General features: G+C 39.9%; 2 protein-coding genes across 13 annotated transcripts in view; both read right to left on the bottom strand.

Annotated features, from left to right (window-relative positions):
- Positions 1–12,956, bottom strand: part of LOC128543731 (protocadherin gamma-A11-like) — a 75,334-nt gene that overhangs the window by 51,058 nt on the left and 11,320 nt on the right. For 2 of the 12 annotated variants that reach the window (XM_053513959.1, XM_053513960.1), the window contains exon 1: positions 6,818–9,359. The exons of 6 other annotated variants lie outside the window; for them this stretch is intronic. In XM_053513959.1, coding sequence (XP_053369934.1) covers positions 6,818–9,274 — 2,457 coding nt within the window. In that variant the 5' untranslated portion in view covers positions 9,275–9,359. Of the gene's footprint in view, positions 1–901; positions 3,429–4,038; positions 6,566–6,817; positions 9,360–9,989; positions 10,007–12,956 lie in introns of those variants that run through there. 4 more of the 12 variants (XM_053513970.1, XM_053513972.1, XM_053513963.1 and 1 more) reach the window with 3 other exon arrangements.
- Positions 9,801–12,349, bottom strand: LOC128543989 (protocadherin gamma-A11-like). The gene has a single exon (XM_053513985.1). The coding sequence runs from the start codon at positions 12,246–12,248 to the stop codon at positions 9,801–9,803; it is 2,448 nt and encodes an 815-aa protein (XP_053369960.1). The 5' UTR covers positions 12,249–12,349.

Genomic DNA, 12,956 nt, shown 5'->3' with positions numbered 1-12,956 from the left:
CGTTTTGTGACAAATCGCGTGCGGTATGAAATTGGTCTATTAACGAAACCTTAGTATGTTGTCTCCACAGGTGACTGCTACTCTATGGTTTTAGTAAAATAAAAAAATGAAGCTTTAAAACAGTGATGACACAACCGACAATGACGGAAATAATATATTCAAAATTACTTTCACAGCATCACAGATCATGGACAGATTCATAAATTTTCCAGCACACAGAAAATTCAAGAAACGCAGCGTAAAATTAACAAAAAAACAAGCTGCTTTCATGCGCATCGTTTGTTTCGAGTTGTGGGTGTAGCAAGAAATTCAGTTTCTCAATATTTCTCCGGTCGCACAATCAGCGCGAGATCAGCAATCTCACGTATATCGTACCACCCAAATATGATGGAGGAACATGATTTCCTGAAATCAATAATATATGGTTACACATGATTAAACAGACTTAAATAATTGGCATAGGTTAAGGGGTCAACACATATTATAACAGCATTTTACATGTAATAATGTATCTGAATTAACGACTATCCTATATTTAAAAAAAAATATGAAGGCTTAAAGTTTATTACATATTTTAATTGGGGAAATAGATTATCCTGAGGACCAAGAAAATATGTCCCTGCTGTTTAACTTACAAAGACAGAGTTTTCAAAATCATCTTCTCACTATTTTACTCTTGCTACAGATAAGAGAATTTAAAACATCCCTGATACTTCCACAATCTCTATTCTGTCTGGGCTTTTCTCCGGACCTTCCAAGTAATTATACTAAATACTACGTATATGATAAACTTTTTATAGCCAGCAGTGCAATCATGTGATTAATGTGATGCACGCAAGGGCTTCGTAAAGGCATGCAAACAGGAAAAAACTTGTCACAGCAGCTATTTGTCTCGCCTCACCTCAGTAAATTCGGAAGAAGTGGTTCCAATCTGCGCCTGCGTGTTTGTCAGTGTTCCACTGCTCTTAATGCAACTCTCAGTAGGAGGTCTGGCGTATTTCACATCACTCTTTCTGGAGTCAGTGGTTCTGTAAGTTTCATAATTGTACATATGCTGTAAAGTTCCTGTTCCCCCTACATCTGCGTAAAGAGGTGGATAATACGGAATAACTGGGAGATTGGCACCAGATTTGTAAAACATCCGCTCACGTCTCCATCTGTAGCATTTCACTGACAGTATAGCGATGATGGAGACAATAAAGAGAAACGAAACTACAGCCAAGGCCAGCACGAGATAAAATGTCAAGTTGTCGCTTAATTCCTTTTCATGCGTTAAGTCAGTGAACTCGGAGAGCATTTCAGGGAAAGTGTCCGCCACAGCCACGTTAATATTGACTGTAGCTGAACGAGAGGGCTGTCCGTTGTCCTCCACTATAACAGTGAGTTTCTGTTTCACAGCATCTTTATCAGTGACTTGGCGCACAGTTCTTATTTCTCCATTCTGTGCGCCCACTTCAAACAGCGCCCTGTCTGTCGCTTTCTGCAGTTTATATGAGAGCCAGGCATTCTGTCCAGAGTCCACATCCACAGCCACCACTTTAGTCACTAGATAGCCCACCTCTGCTGAACGAGGAACCATTTCAGCCACCACAGAGCCACCAGTTTGTACTGGATACAGAATCTGAGGCGCGTTGTCATTCTGGTCCTGAATAATAATTCTCACACTTACGTTGCTGCTGAGAGGCGGGTTGCCTCCGTCCTGCGCTTTTACGCGAATATTGAACTCTTTTGTTTGCTCGTAATCAAAAGATCGAACAGCGAGAATCTCTCCGCTCTCTGCGTTAACGGAAATATAAGACGAAGCAGAAACTCCGTTGACAGAAAGATCTTCTAAAAAATAAGAAATGCGCGCATTATTCCCAGAGTCTCTGTCAGTTGCTGTCACTGCAAATATAGACACTCCAGGTGAATTATTCTCCATCACATAAGCGGTGTATGAGTGACGCTGGAAAACAGGGGCGTTGTCGTTCACATCAGATATTTTAAGCGTCAGTGTTTTATTAGTGGATAAAGATGGAGATCCTTCATCTGTAGCTGTGATCGTTATATTGTATTCAGATCTTTCCTCACGATCTAAAATACGGTCTGCAATTAAACTATAGAAGTTAGAGGATGTCGCTTTGATGCGAAATGGCAGATCTAAATTCACTGTGCATTTAATTTGTCCGTTTTTACCCGAGTCTAAGTCTTTAATATTCAGGATCGCAACAACACTATCTCTGACAGAATCTTCCGGAATCGGGTTTGAAAATGATATAACACTGATAACAGGGGAATTATCATTAACATCAGTAATTTCAACGAACAATTTACATGTATCAGTTTGTCCGCCTCTGTCTTTTGCCTCAACATTCATTTCATACTGTTTAGATTTTTCATAATCGAGAACCCCTTTTACTTTTATTTCCCCAGTGTCGGAATGAATGTTGAACATTTCAATTGTCTCTTTACCGGTGCTTTGTGAAAACGAATATGTTACCTCTCCATTGGATCCTTTGTCCTGGTCAGTAGCACTGACTGTAACTACTAAACTATCTTTCGGAATATTTTCTGACAAAGACACTCGGTATATTGGCTGACTGAACACAGGAGAATTGTCATTTGCATCAAGAACAGTGACAGTTATCTTAACAGTTCCAGACTTTTGAGGAGTGGCACCATCAAATGCTGTCAAAATTAACTGATGCTCTTCCTGTTGCTCTCTGTCTAATGGTGTTTTTAAAACCATCTCAAAATATTTGCTGCCGTCGCTAAGAGTTAATTCTTTTAAAGTAAATTGATCCGCTGGATTCAGAGTGTATCTCTGCAGTGCATTACTTCCAACGTCGGGATCATGAGCATTTTGTAAAGAAAACCGTGCGCCAGGGGCAAAAGATTCCGTTATTTCAATGCTAATTTCTTTTCTGTCAAAAGCAGGTGCATGATCATTGATATCCAGTATTTCCACATCAATTCTATGTAACTCCACTGGATTATCTAGAATAATCTGAAAATGTAAAGAGCATGGAGACACTTGAGCGCACAGCTCCTCTCTATCTATCCTCTCTCTCACTATCAGAGTGCCTTTATCCACATTCAGACCGATGTACTCACGACTGTCCTCCGTAAAGATCCGTGCTCTGCCAGATTTCAGTCTCTTTACATCCAAACCGAGATCCTGCACGATATTTCCCACCACTGATCCCTTGTTCATCTCCTCTGGAATAGAATAACGGACCTGTCCGTCCGCAACGGCCACGACAAAAGCAATTCCAAAGAATAGCGTTGTCATCCATGTCGAAGCACGGACAGCAGAGCCACTTATCCAAACATCGATAGACCAAATGCGACCCATACCTTAAACACTGCTACACACGATTAAAAAAAAACATTCAAAGCGATTTAACCATATCAATAATGCAGCAACATACAAAAAGGGAAATACGTCCACACTGGCTCTTACACTCAAAAATAGTCGCATTAATGAAATCCAGGCTGGATGCAAACATTATACATGGGTGGATCTTATAACAAGCAGTTTAAAAGCTGTAACCCTGACCAACAGCGTCACTCAGAGCATTAAAGAAATAGTACAACTGGTAACAAAAGCCACTCGTTGAAAAAAGAATGGAAATCATGATAGATAGATAGATAGATAGATAGATAGATAGATTAAAATAAATTATGGCATTTTATGATTTTAAATGTAAAATGGATATAGTAAGAGTGCTGTTGGTTCCTTGGGTTTCAATTATAAAAAACTAGCTGTAACATCTTTTTTTATACCCAATGTTTCCGAAACTCCAGGTAACAACAGCAATCATACTATATCCGTTTCACATTTAAAATCATAAAATGCCATAATTTATAAAATGCCATAATTTATGGCATTTTATAATTTTAAAAATAAAATCATATGCAAAATATCTGCATCTAAACGTATTACAGACAGAACAGGACAGATTTAATGACAAATCATATGCATGCATAAGAAAGAGTGAAACGAAAAATAAAAAGGAAACATGCTTGCAAAGAGATATTTTTAGCAGTAGGGCTCACCTCATGACAGTTGTTACCAGCGTTAAAAATTTGCCCATGCTGGATTGTCTGTGTTCCACTGGTGTCCAGACTAATGATGCTCTCAGTAGGAGGTCTGGCGTATTTCACATCACTCTTTCGAGAGTCAGTGGTTCTGTAAGTTTCATAATTGTACATATGCTGTAAAGTTCCTGTTCCCCCTACATCTGCGTAAAGAGGTGGATAATACGGAATAACTGGGAGATTGGAACCAGATTTGTAAAACATCCGCTCACGTCTCCATCTGTAGCATTTCACTGACAGTATAGCGATGATGGAGACAATAAAGAGAAACGAAACTACAGCCAAGGCCAGCACGAGATAAAATGTCAAGTTGTCGTTTAATTCCTTGTCATGCGTAAAGTCAGTGAACTCGGAGAGCATTTCAGGGAAAGTGTCCGCCACAGCCACGTTAATATTGACTGTAGCTGAACGAGAGGGCTGTCCGTTGTCCTCCACTATAACAGTGAGTTTCTGTTTCACAGCATCTTTATCAGTGACTTGGCGCACAGTTCTTATCTCTCCATTCTGTGCGCCCACTTCAAACAGCGCCCTGTCTGTCGCTTTCTGCAGTTTATATGAGAGCCAGGCATTCTGTCCAGAGTCCACATCCACAGCCACCACTTTAGTCACTAGATAGCCCACCTCTGCTGAACGAGGAACCATTTCAGCCACCACAGAGCCACCAGTTTGTACTGGATACAGAATCTGAGGCGCGTTGTCATTCTGGTCCTGAATAATAATTCTCACACTCACGTTGCTGCTGAGAGGCGGGTTGCCTCCGTCCTGCGCTTTTACGCGAATATTGAACTCTTTTGTTTGCTCGAAATCAAAAGATCGAATAGCGAGAATCTCTCCGCTCTCTGCGTTAACGGAAATATAAGACGAAGCAGAAACTCCGTTGACAAAAAGATCTTCTAAAAAATAAGAAATGCGCGCATTATTCCCAGAGTCTCTGTCAGTTGCTGTCACTGCAAATATAGACACTCCAGGTGAATTATTCTCCATCACATAAGCGGTGTATGAGTGACGCTGGAAAACAGGGGCGTTGTCGTTCACATCAGATATTTTAAGTGTTAGTGTTTTATTAGTGGATAAAGATGGAGATCCTTCATCTGTAGCTGTGATCGTTATATTGTATTCAGAAAACATTTCACGATCTAAAACACGATTAGTGACTAAACTGTAAAAATTAGAGGAAGCCGATTTGATTTGAAATGGAAGATCTAAATTCACTGTGCATTTAATTTGTCCGTTTTTACCCGAGTCTAAGTCTTTAATGTTAAACATCGCTACTGTAAAGTCGTGTGGGGAATCTTCAGGGATCGGATTAGAAAATGAGATAACACTGATAACAGGAGGATTGTCATTGACATCTGTAATTTCAATCAGCAGTTTACTGGTACCTGTTAGTCCGCCCTTATCCATCACTTTAAGATCAAGTTCATGTTGCTTGGTCTTTTCGAAATCTAAGGAAGATTTTACCTTTATTTCACCTGTGTCCGAATTAATGGTAAACAAATCCATGGCCTCTCTTCCGGTGCTTTGTGAAAATGAATATGTAACCTCTCCATAAGATCCTTTGTCGTCGTCAGTAGCACTGACTGAAACTACTAAACTATCTTTGGGAATATTTTCTGACAAAGATACTCGATATATTGGCTGACTGAACACAGGAGAATTGTCATTTACATCAAGAACATTGACGGTTATCTTAACTGTTCCAGATTTTTGAGGAGTGCCACCATCAAATGCTGTCAAAATTAAATTATGTGTCTCTTGTTGCTCTCTGTCTAAAGGTGTTTCTAAAACCATCTCAACATATTTAGTGCCATCATTCCGAGTCAATTCTTTTAAACTAAAATTATTCGTAGGATTAAGGGAGTATCTCTGCAGTGTATTCAGCCCGACATCGGGATCATGCGCACTGTCTAAAGAAAAGAGTGACCCACGGGCAGTAGATTCGGGGACATCAATAATTATTTTTTTTCGGTCGAAGGCAGGTGCATGATCATTGATGTCCAGTATTTCCACGTCAAATCTATGGAGCTCCATTGGATTTTCTATAATAATCTGAAAATGTAAAGAGCATGGAGACACTTGAGCGCACAGCTCCTCTCTATCTATCCTCTCTCTCACTATCAGAGTGCCTTTATCCACATTCAGACCGATGTACTCACGACTGTCCTCCGTAAAGATCCGTGCTCTGCCAGATTTCAGTCTCTTTACATCCAAACCGAGATCCTGCACGATATTTCCCACCACTGATCCCTTGTTCATCTCCTCTGGAATAGAATAACGGACCTGCCCGTGCGCAACGGCCATGACAAAAGCAAGTCCAACCAGGAGCATTGTCAGCCATGTCGAAACGCGGACTGTAGAGCCACTTATCCGAGCATCGCAAGAAAAAAGGTCTCCCATATTTCAAAAAGGAAACAAACAAACAAACAAACAAACCTAAGGATTAATTTTAGTACAAATATATACTATAAAATGGTGAAAGGTTTCTGGCGCTGCCTAAGTAATCGAGAGACAGTCCAGACTAAATAGAAATCCCGACTGCATGCAGTCAGAACATTGGGTAGGGTCTAAATATGGTTTTAGAATCCACACAGCCTGACCAACAGCGTCACTTAGAGCACGTATGAAATATTACATGTGATCAACAAACACATACAAATATCGCTCAAAGGATAGATAGATAGATAGATAGATAGATAGATAGATAGATAGATAGATAGGTTTGTAATACAGCTCTCACCTCATCATAGTCTTTACACGTTTTTTCCATGTGAGCATGTGTACGAGTTTGGGTTCCACTGCTGTCCAGACTAATGATGCTCTCAGTAGGAGGTCTGGCGTATTTCACATCACTCTTTCGAGAGTCAGTGGTTCTGTAAGTTTCATAATTGTACATATGCTGTAAAGTTCCTGTTCCCCCTACATCTGCGTAAAGAGGTGGATAATACGGAATAACTGGGAGATTGGAACCAGATTTGTAAAACATCCGTTCACGTCTCCATCTGTAGCATTTCACTGACAGTATAGCGATGATGGAGACAATAAAGAGAAACGAAACTACAGCCAAGGCCAGCACGAGATAAAAAGTCAAGTTGTCGTTTAATTCCTTGTCATGCGTAAAGTCAGTGAACTCGGAGAGCATTTCAGGGAAAGTGTCCGCCACAGCCACGTTAATATTGACTGTAGCTGAACGAGAGGGCTGTCCGTTGTCCTCCACTATAACAGTGAGTTTCTGTTTCACAGCATCTTTATCAGTGACTTGGCGCACAGTTCTTATTTCTCCATTCTGTGCGCCCACTTCAAACAGCGCCCTGTCTGTCGCTTTCTGCAGTTTATATGAGAGCCAGGCATTCTGTCCAGAGTCCACATCCACAGCCACCACTTTAGTCACTAGATAGCCCACCTCTGCTGAACGAGGAACCATTTCAGCCACCACAGAGCCACCAGTTTGTACTGGATACAGAATCTGAGGCGCGTTGTCATTCTGGTCCTGAATAATAATTCTCACACTCACGTTGCTGCTGAGAGGCGGGTTGCCTCCGTCCTGCGCTTTTACGCGAATATTGAACTCTTTTGTTTGCTCGTAATCAAAAGATCGAATAGCGAGAATCTCTCCGCTCTCTGCGTTAACGGAAATATAAGACGAAGCAGAAACTCCGTTGACAAAAAGATCTTCTAAAAAATAAGAAATGCGCGCATTATTCCCAGAGTCTCTGTCAGTTGCTGTCACTGCAAATATAGACACTCCAGGTGAATTATTCTCCATCACATAAGCGGTGTATGAGTGACGCTGGAAAACAGGGGCGTTGTCGTTCACATCAGATATTTTAAGTGTTAGTGTTTTATTAGTGGATAAAGATGGAGATCCTTCATCTGTAGCTGTGATCGTTATATTGTATACAGGTATTTTTTCCCGATCTAAATATTCTGCAGTGACTAAGCTGTAGAAATTTATTGAAGTAGGTTTGATTTTGAATGGCGCGTCTTGAGCTGTCGTACATTTCACATTTCCATTTCGCCCCGTATCTAAATCCTTAATATTCAGCATTGCTATTATCGTGTCGGGTGTGGAATTCTCAGGAATTGTATTAGAAAATGAAATGATGCTAATGACCGGTGCGTTGTCATTAACATCAGCTATTTCAATCGCCACTTTAGATGAATCTGTCAAGCCTCCATTGTCTGTTGCTTCGACATTAATTTGAAAATGTCTTGCTTTTTCAAAGTCGAGTTCACCGTTAACAGTAATATCACCCGTTTCAGAATCAATATCAAACAAATTCAAGTTTTTTCCAGAGCTTTGAGAAAATGTATAAGTCACTTTTCCATTTGGGCCTTGGTCTTTATCAGTAGCAGACACTGTCGTCACATGCGTGCCCTTCGGTGAATTTTCAAATAGGGTGACTCTATATAAAGGCAAAGTAAAAACTGGCGCATTATCATTGGCATCCACAACTGAAACACTTATCTTTACAGTACCAGATTTTTGGGGGCTCCCGCCATCAAATGCTGTTAAAGTTAACTTGTGTTCTTCTTGATTCTCTCTGTCTAAAGATTTCTGCAAAACCATTTCTACGTGTTTTAATCCATTATTGTCAGTCAATTCTTTTAAAGCAAAATGTTCTGTTGGGTACAGTGTGTATCTCTGAAGCGAATTGACTCCTACATCCGGGTCATGTGCGCTATCTAAAGAAAATTTAGCCCCAGAGAGAGCCATCTCACTTATTTGAAAAGCGATGTCTCTTCTCGCAAAAATTGGAGCATTATCATTAATATCCAAAATTTCTATATCAATTTGATAAAGCTCCATCGGATTATCTAGAATAATCTGAAAATGTAAAGAGCATGGAGACACTTGAGCGCACAGCTCCTCTCTATCTATCCTCTCTCTCACTATCAGAGTGCCTTTATCCACATTCAGACCGATGTACTCACGACTGTCCTCCGTAAAGATCCGTGCTCTGCCAGATTTCAGTCTCTTTACATCCAAACCGAGATCCTGCACAATATTTCCCACCACTGATCCCTTATTCATCTCCTCTGGAATAGAATAACGGACCTGCCCGTGCGCAACGGCCGTGAAAAAGGGAAATAAGGTCAAAAACCGGACCGACCACAAAAATACCCCAAAGAATGAATCGCTTTTCCAGGCGTAGACAGAACAAAACAATCCCATATTTAAAATTCTGCAGTCCATCTCTATATATAAATGTTCGTTACTATGAAATAGAATAAGTAATTATGTGATATACGCAGCCGCAGCGCTTTTCTGTTTCCACGCATATGAGATACACAGCTACAAATGAAAAAAAAATTGTAGTATGTGTTGTGTCACAAACGAAGGGTGGAACTCTACATAAGCACTCGACTCTCGCACAGCCTGACCAACAGCGTCACTCTGAGCAATAAAGAAATATTACAGGGAAAAGACGACAATAGTACAGTTCCTTTGTTTTATTAACAAATCAATGCAATAGTTATTAGCGTGTTTACCGTTATATTCTACAGTTTTTTTCAATACTATTAAACGATTTATTTATTATTTTAAGGTTATATTGTATGTATTAATTGTTTAAAGCATCAGCGTGTTATGAAATAACAGAAATACGAATTTGCATTAAAAAAATAAGTTAATAAATCTACAAATTAGTTAATACACATACAGCATTTGTTAAGGTTCAAATATAAGGCCTTGAACTGTATTCATGAGCATCAAAAGCGTATCAAGCCGTACATCTTACCTGATCTTCAAGGTCATTTGCCAGTTGTTTTTTCTTAGCATGCGTAAGACTCTGTGTTCCACTGGTGTCCAGACTAATGATGCTCTCAGTAGGAGGTCTGGCGTATTTCACATCACTTTTTCCAGAGTCAATGGTTCTGTAAGTTTCATAATTGTACATATGCTGTAAAGTTCCTGTTCCCCCTACATCTGCGTAAAGAGGTGGATAATACGGAATAACTGGGAGATTGGAACCAGATTTGTAAAATATCCGCTCACGTCTCCATCTGTAGCATTTCACTGACAGTATAACGATGATGGAGACAATAAAGAGAAACGAAACTACAGCCAAGGCCAGCACGAGATAAAATGTCAAGTTGTCATTTAATTCCTTGTCATGCGTAAAGTCAGTGAACTCAGAGAGCATTTCAGGGAAAGTGTCCGCCACAGCCACGTTAATATTGACTGTAGCTGAACGAGAGGGCTGTCCGTTGTCCTCCACTATAACAGTGAGTTTCTGTTTCACAGCATCTTTATCAGTGACTTGGCGCACAGTTCTTATTTCTCCATTCTGTGCGCCCACTTCAAACAGCGCCCTGTCTGTCGCTTTCTGCAGTTTATATGAGAGCCAGGCATTCTGTCCAGAGTCCACATCCACAGCCACCACTTTAGTCACTAGATAGCCCACCTCTGCTGAACGAGGAACCATTTCAGCCACCACAGAGCCACCAGTTTGTACTGGATACAGAATCTGAGGCGCGTTGTCATTCTGGTCCTGAATAATAATTCTCACACTCACGTTGCTGCTGAGAGGCGGGTTGCCTCCGTCCTGCGCTTTTACGCGAATATTGAACTCTTTTGTTTGCTCGAAATCAAAAGATCGAATAGCGAGAATCTCTCCGCTCTCTGCGTTAACGGAAATATAAGACGAAGCAGAAACTCCGTTGACAGAAAGATCTTCTAAAAAATAAGAAATGCGCGCATTATTCCCAGAGTCTCTGTCAGTTGCTGTCACTGCAAATATAGACACTCCAGGTGAATTATTCTCCATCACATAAGCGGTGTATGAGTGACGCTGGAAAACAGGGGCGTTGTCGTTCACATCAGATATTTTAAGCGTTAGTGTTTTATTTGAAGAGAAAGATGGAGATCCTTCATCACTAACCATTATTGTTATGTTATATCCCTGTGTTATTTCTCTATCTAAAACCTGATCCGTTACTAAGGTGTAAAAATTTGTGGTTGATTGTTTTATTTTAAATGGCAAAGGTGGAGTAATAGAACATTTCACTTGTCCGTTTTTACCTGAATCTGCGTCTTTCACATTAAGCATTGCTATCACTGTCTCCGGATCGGAGTCTTCCGCGACTGGATTATAGAAAGAAATTACGCTAATTACGGGAGCATTGTCATTAACATCGATCAATTCAATCGTCACTTTGCATGAGTCCTTTAAGCCACCCATATCTGTTGCTTCAACAGTTAACTGAAATTGCTTCATTTTCTCGTAATCTAGGTCATCGTTGACAGTGATATCCCCCGTGTTAGCATCAATTCTGAATGAATCTAGTGCTTTTCCAGAACTAGATGAAAAAGAATAGACCACGTCACCATTTGTTCCTTTGTCTTTATCGGATGCATGCACCCTTGCAACAAATGTGCCTTTTGGTGAATTTTCCGATAAAGATGCTCTATACAGAGGGTGACTAAATACTGGAGCATTGTCGTTTACATCCATAACAGATACAGAGATTTTGACCGTCCCAGACTTAGGAGGGCTGCCTCCATCAAACGCTGTTAAAATCAAACTATGCTTTTCTTGTTGTTCTCTGTCAAGAGATGCTTTTAAAATCATCTCGACATATTTTATCCCATCATTTCCATTTACTTCCTTTAATGCAAAATGATCATTTAGACTAAGTGTGTATGTCTGCAGTGAATTTAAATCCACATCGGGGTCATGGGCATTGTCTAAAGAAAATCGAGCACCAGGCAGAGCTAGCTCACCTATATCGATACTAGTTTCCTTTTTTGGAAAAACCGGAGCGTGATCATTAATATCTAATATTTCGACATCAATTCCATGCAACTCCATCGGATTATCTAGAATAATCTGAAAATGTAAAGAGCATGGAGACACTTGAGCGCACAGCTCCTCTCTATCTATCCTCTCTCTCACTATCAGAGTGCCTTTATCCACATTCAGACCGATGTACTCACGACTGTCCTCCGTAAAGATCCGTGCTCTGCCAGATTTTAGTCTCTTTACATCCAAACCGAGATCCTGCACAATATTTCCCACCACTGATCCCTTGTTCATCTCCTCTGGAATAGAATAACGGACTTGTCCGTGCGCAAGAGCGACAAAAAAACAAAAGAAAGCGACATGAACCAGTCGACGGCACAAAACCATAAAGCTTTTCCCGGTGTCAAGAGAACAAGGAATGCCCATATTTTAAACGTTATCATCTAACAAAGATTATGCAAAAAATGTTTACGTTTAAATAATCTTTCAAATAAGTGTAGTATTTAAAATATTGGTAGACAACGCTACCCGAGTTTGTTTGCCAGTCTGTTTTAAAATGATGAGAAATTCTGCAGACTCTTCGTTATGTTAAAACACTAGGGAGGATCTAGTAATGAACATTTAAAATCTTCACATCCTGACCAAGAGCGGCACTTAGAGTCCTGAAAAGAATATTGCACCCAAAAAGTAATTTTTGTAATTATGACTTAAACATCAACATTACTTTCGTTCAAATAAAAGGAAAACAAAAAACTAGTTACTTAAAATTATGAACAAGAAACACGCTTACAATATATGCCAAACTAAATTAGCTTAATTCAGTCATCACTATCATTTTACCTTTGTTCATGTGTGGTTGTTTGTGCTCTATTGCTGTTCAAAGTAAGAAATTTCTCTCTGTGCTAGGTGTTGTGTGATTTTAATACTCCTAGTCTGCAATAGTCTCGAAAACAATTTTAGAGTTCCTATTTAGATCTGCAAATCCCTCACGTATGTCACCATTTGTAATATTTAAATATCAGAATGGATACGTCGGAAAATTTAGTTCTCGCAAAGTTTCTTCGTTTTTCCAAAGAAAAAGAAAATCTGATTCACCTACAAAATACAAATATTAAGCTTTTAAAACTTTAAGCC

This window comes from Clarias gariepinus, chromosome 2 (assembly GCF_024256425.1).
Source record: "Clarias gariepinus isolate MV-2021 ecotype Netherlands chromosome 2, CGAR_prim_01v2, whole genome shotgun sequence".
NCBI classification, from domain to species: Eukaryota; Metazoa; Chordata; class Actinopteri; order Siluriformes; family Clariidae; genus Clarias; species Clarias gariepinus.
Note: the sequence above shows the minus strand (reverse complement) of the source record. Positions and strands in the feature narration are given on the sequence as shown.

Excerpts from the sequence above, each read along its gene's own strand:
- LOC128543989 (XM_053513985.1), bottom strand. The coding sequence starts at position 12,248 with ATGGGCATTCCTTGTTCTCTTGACACCGGGAAAAGCTTTATGGTTTTG.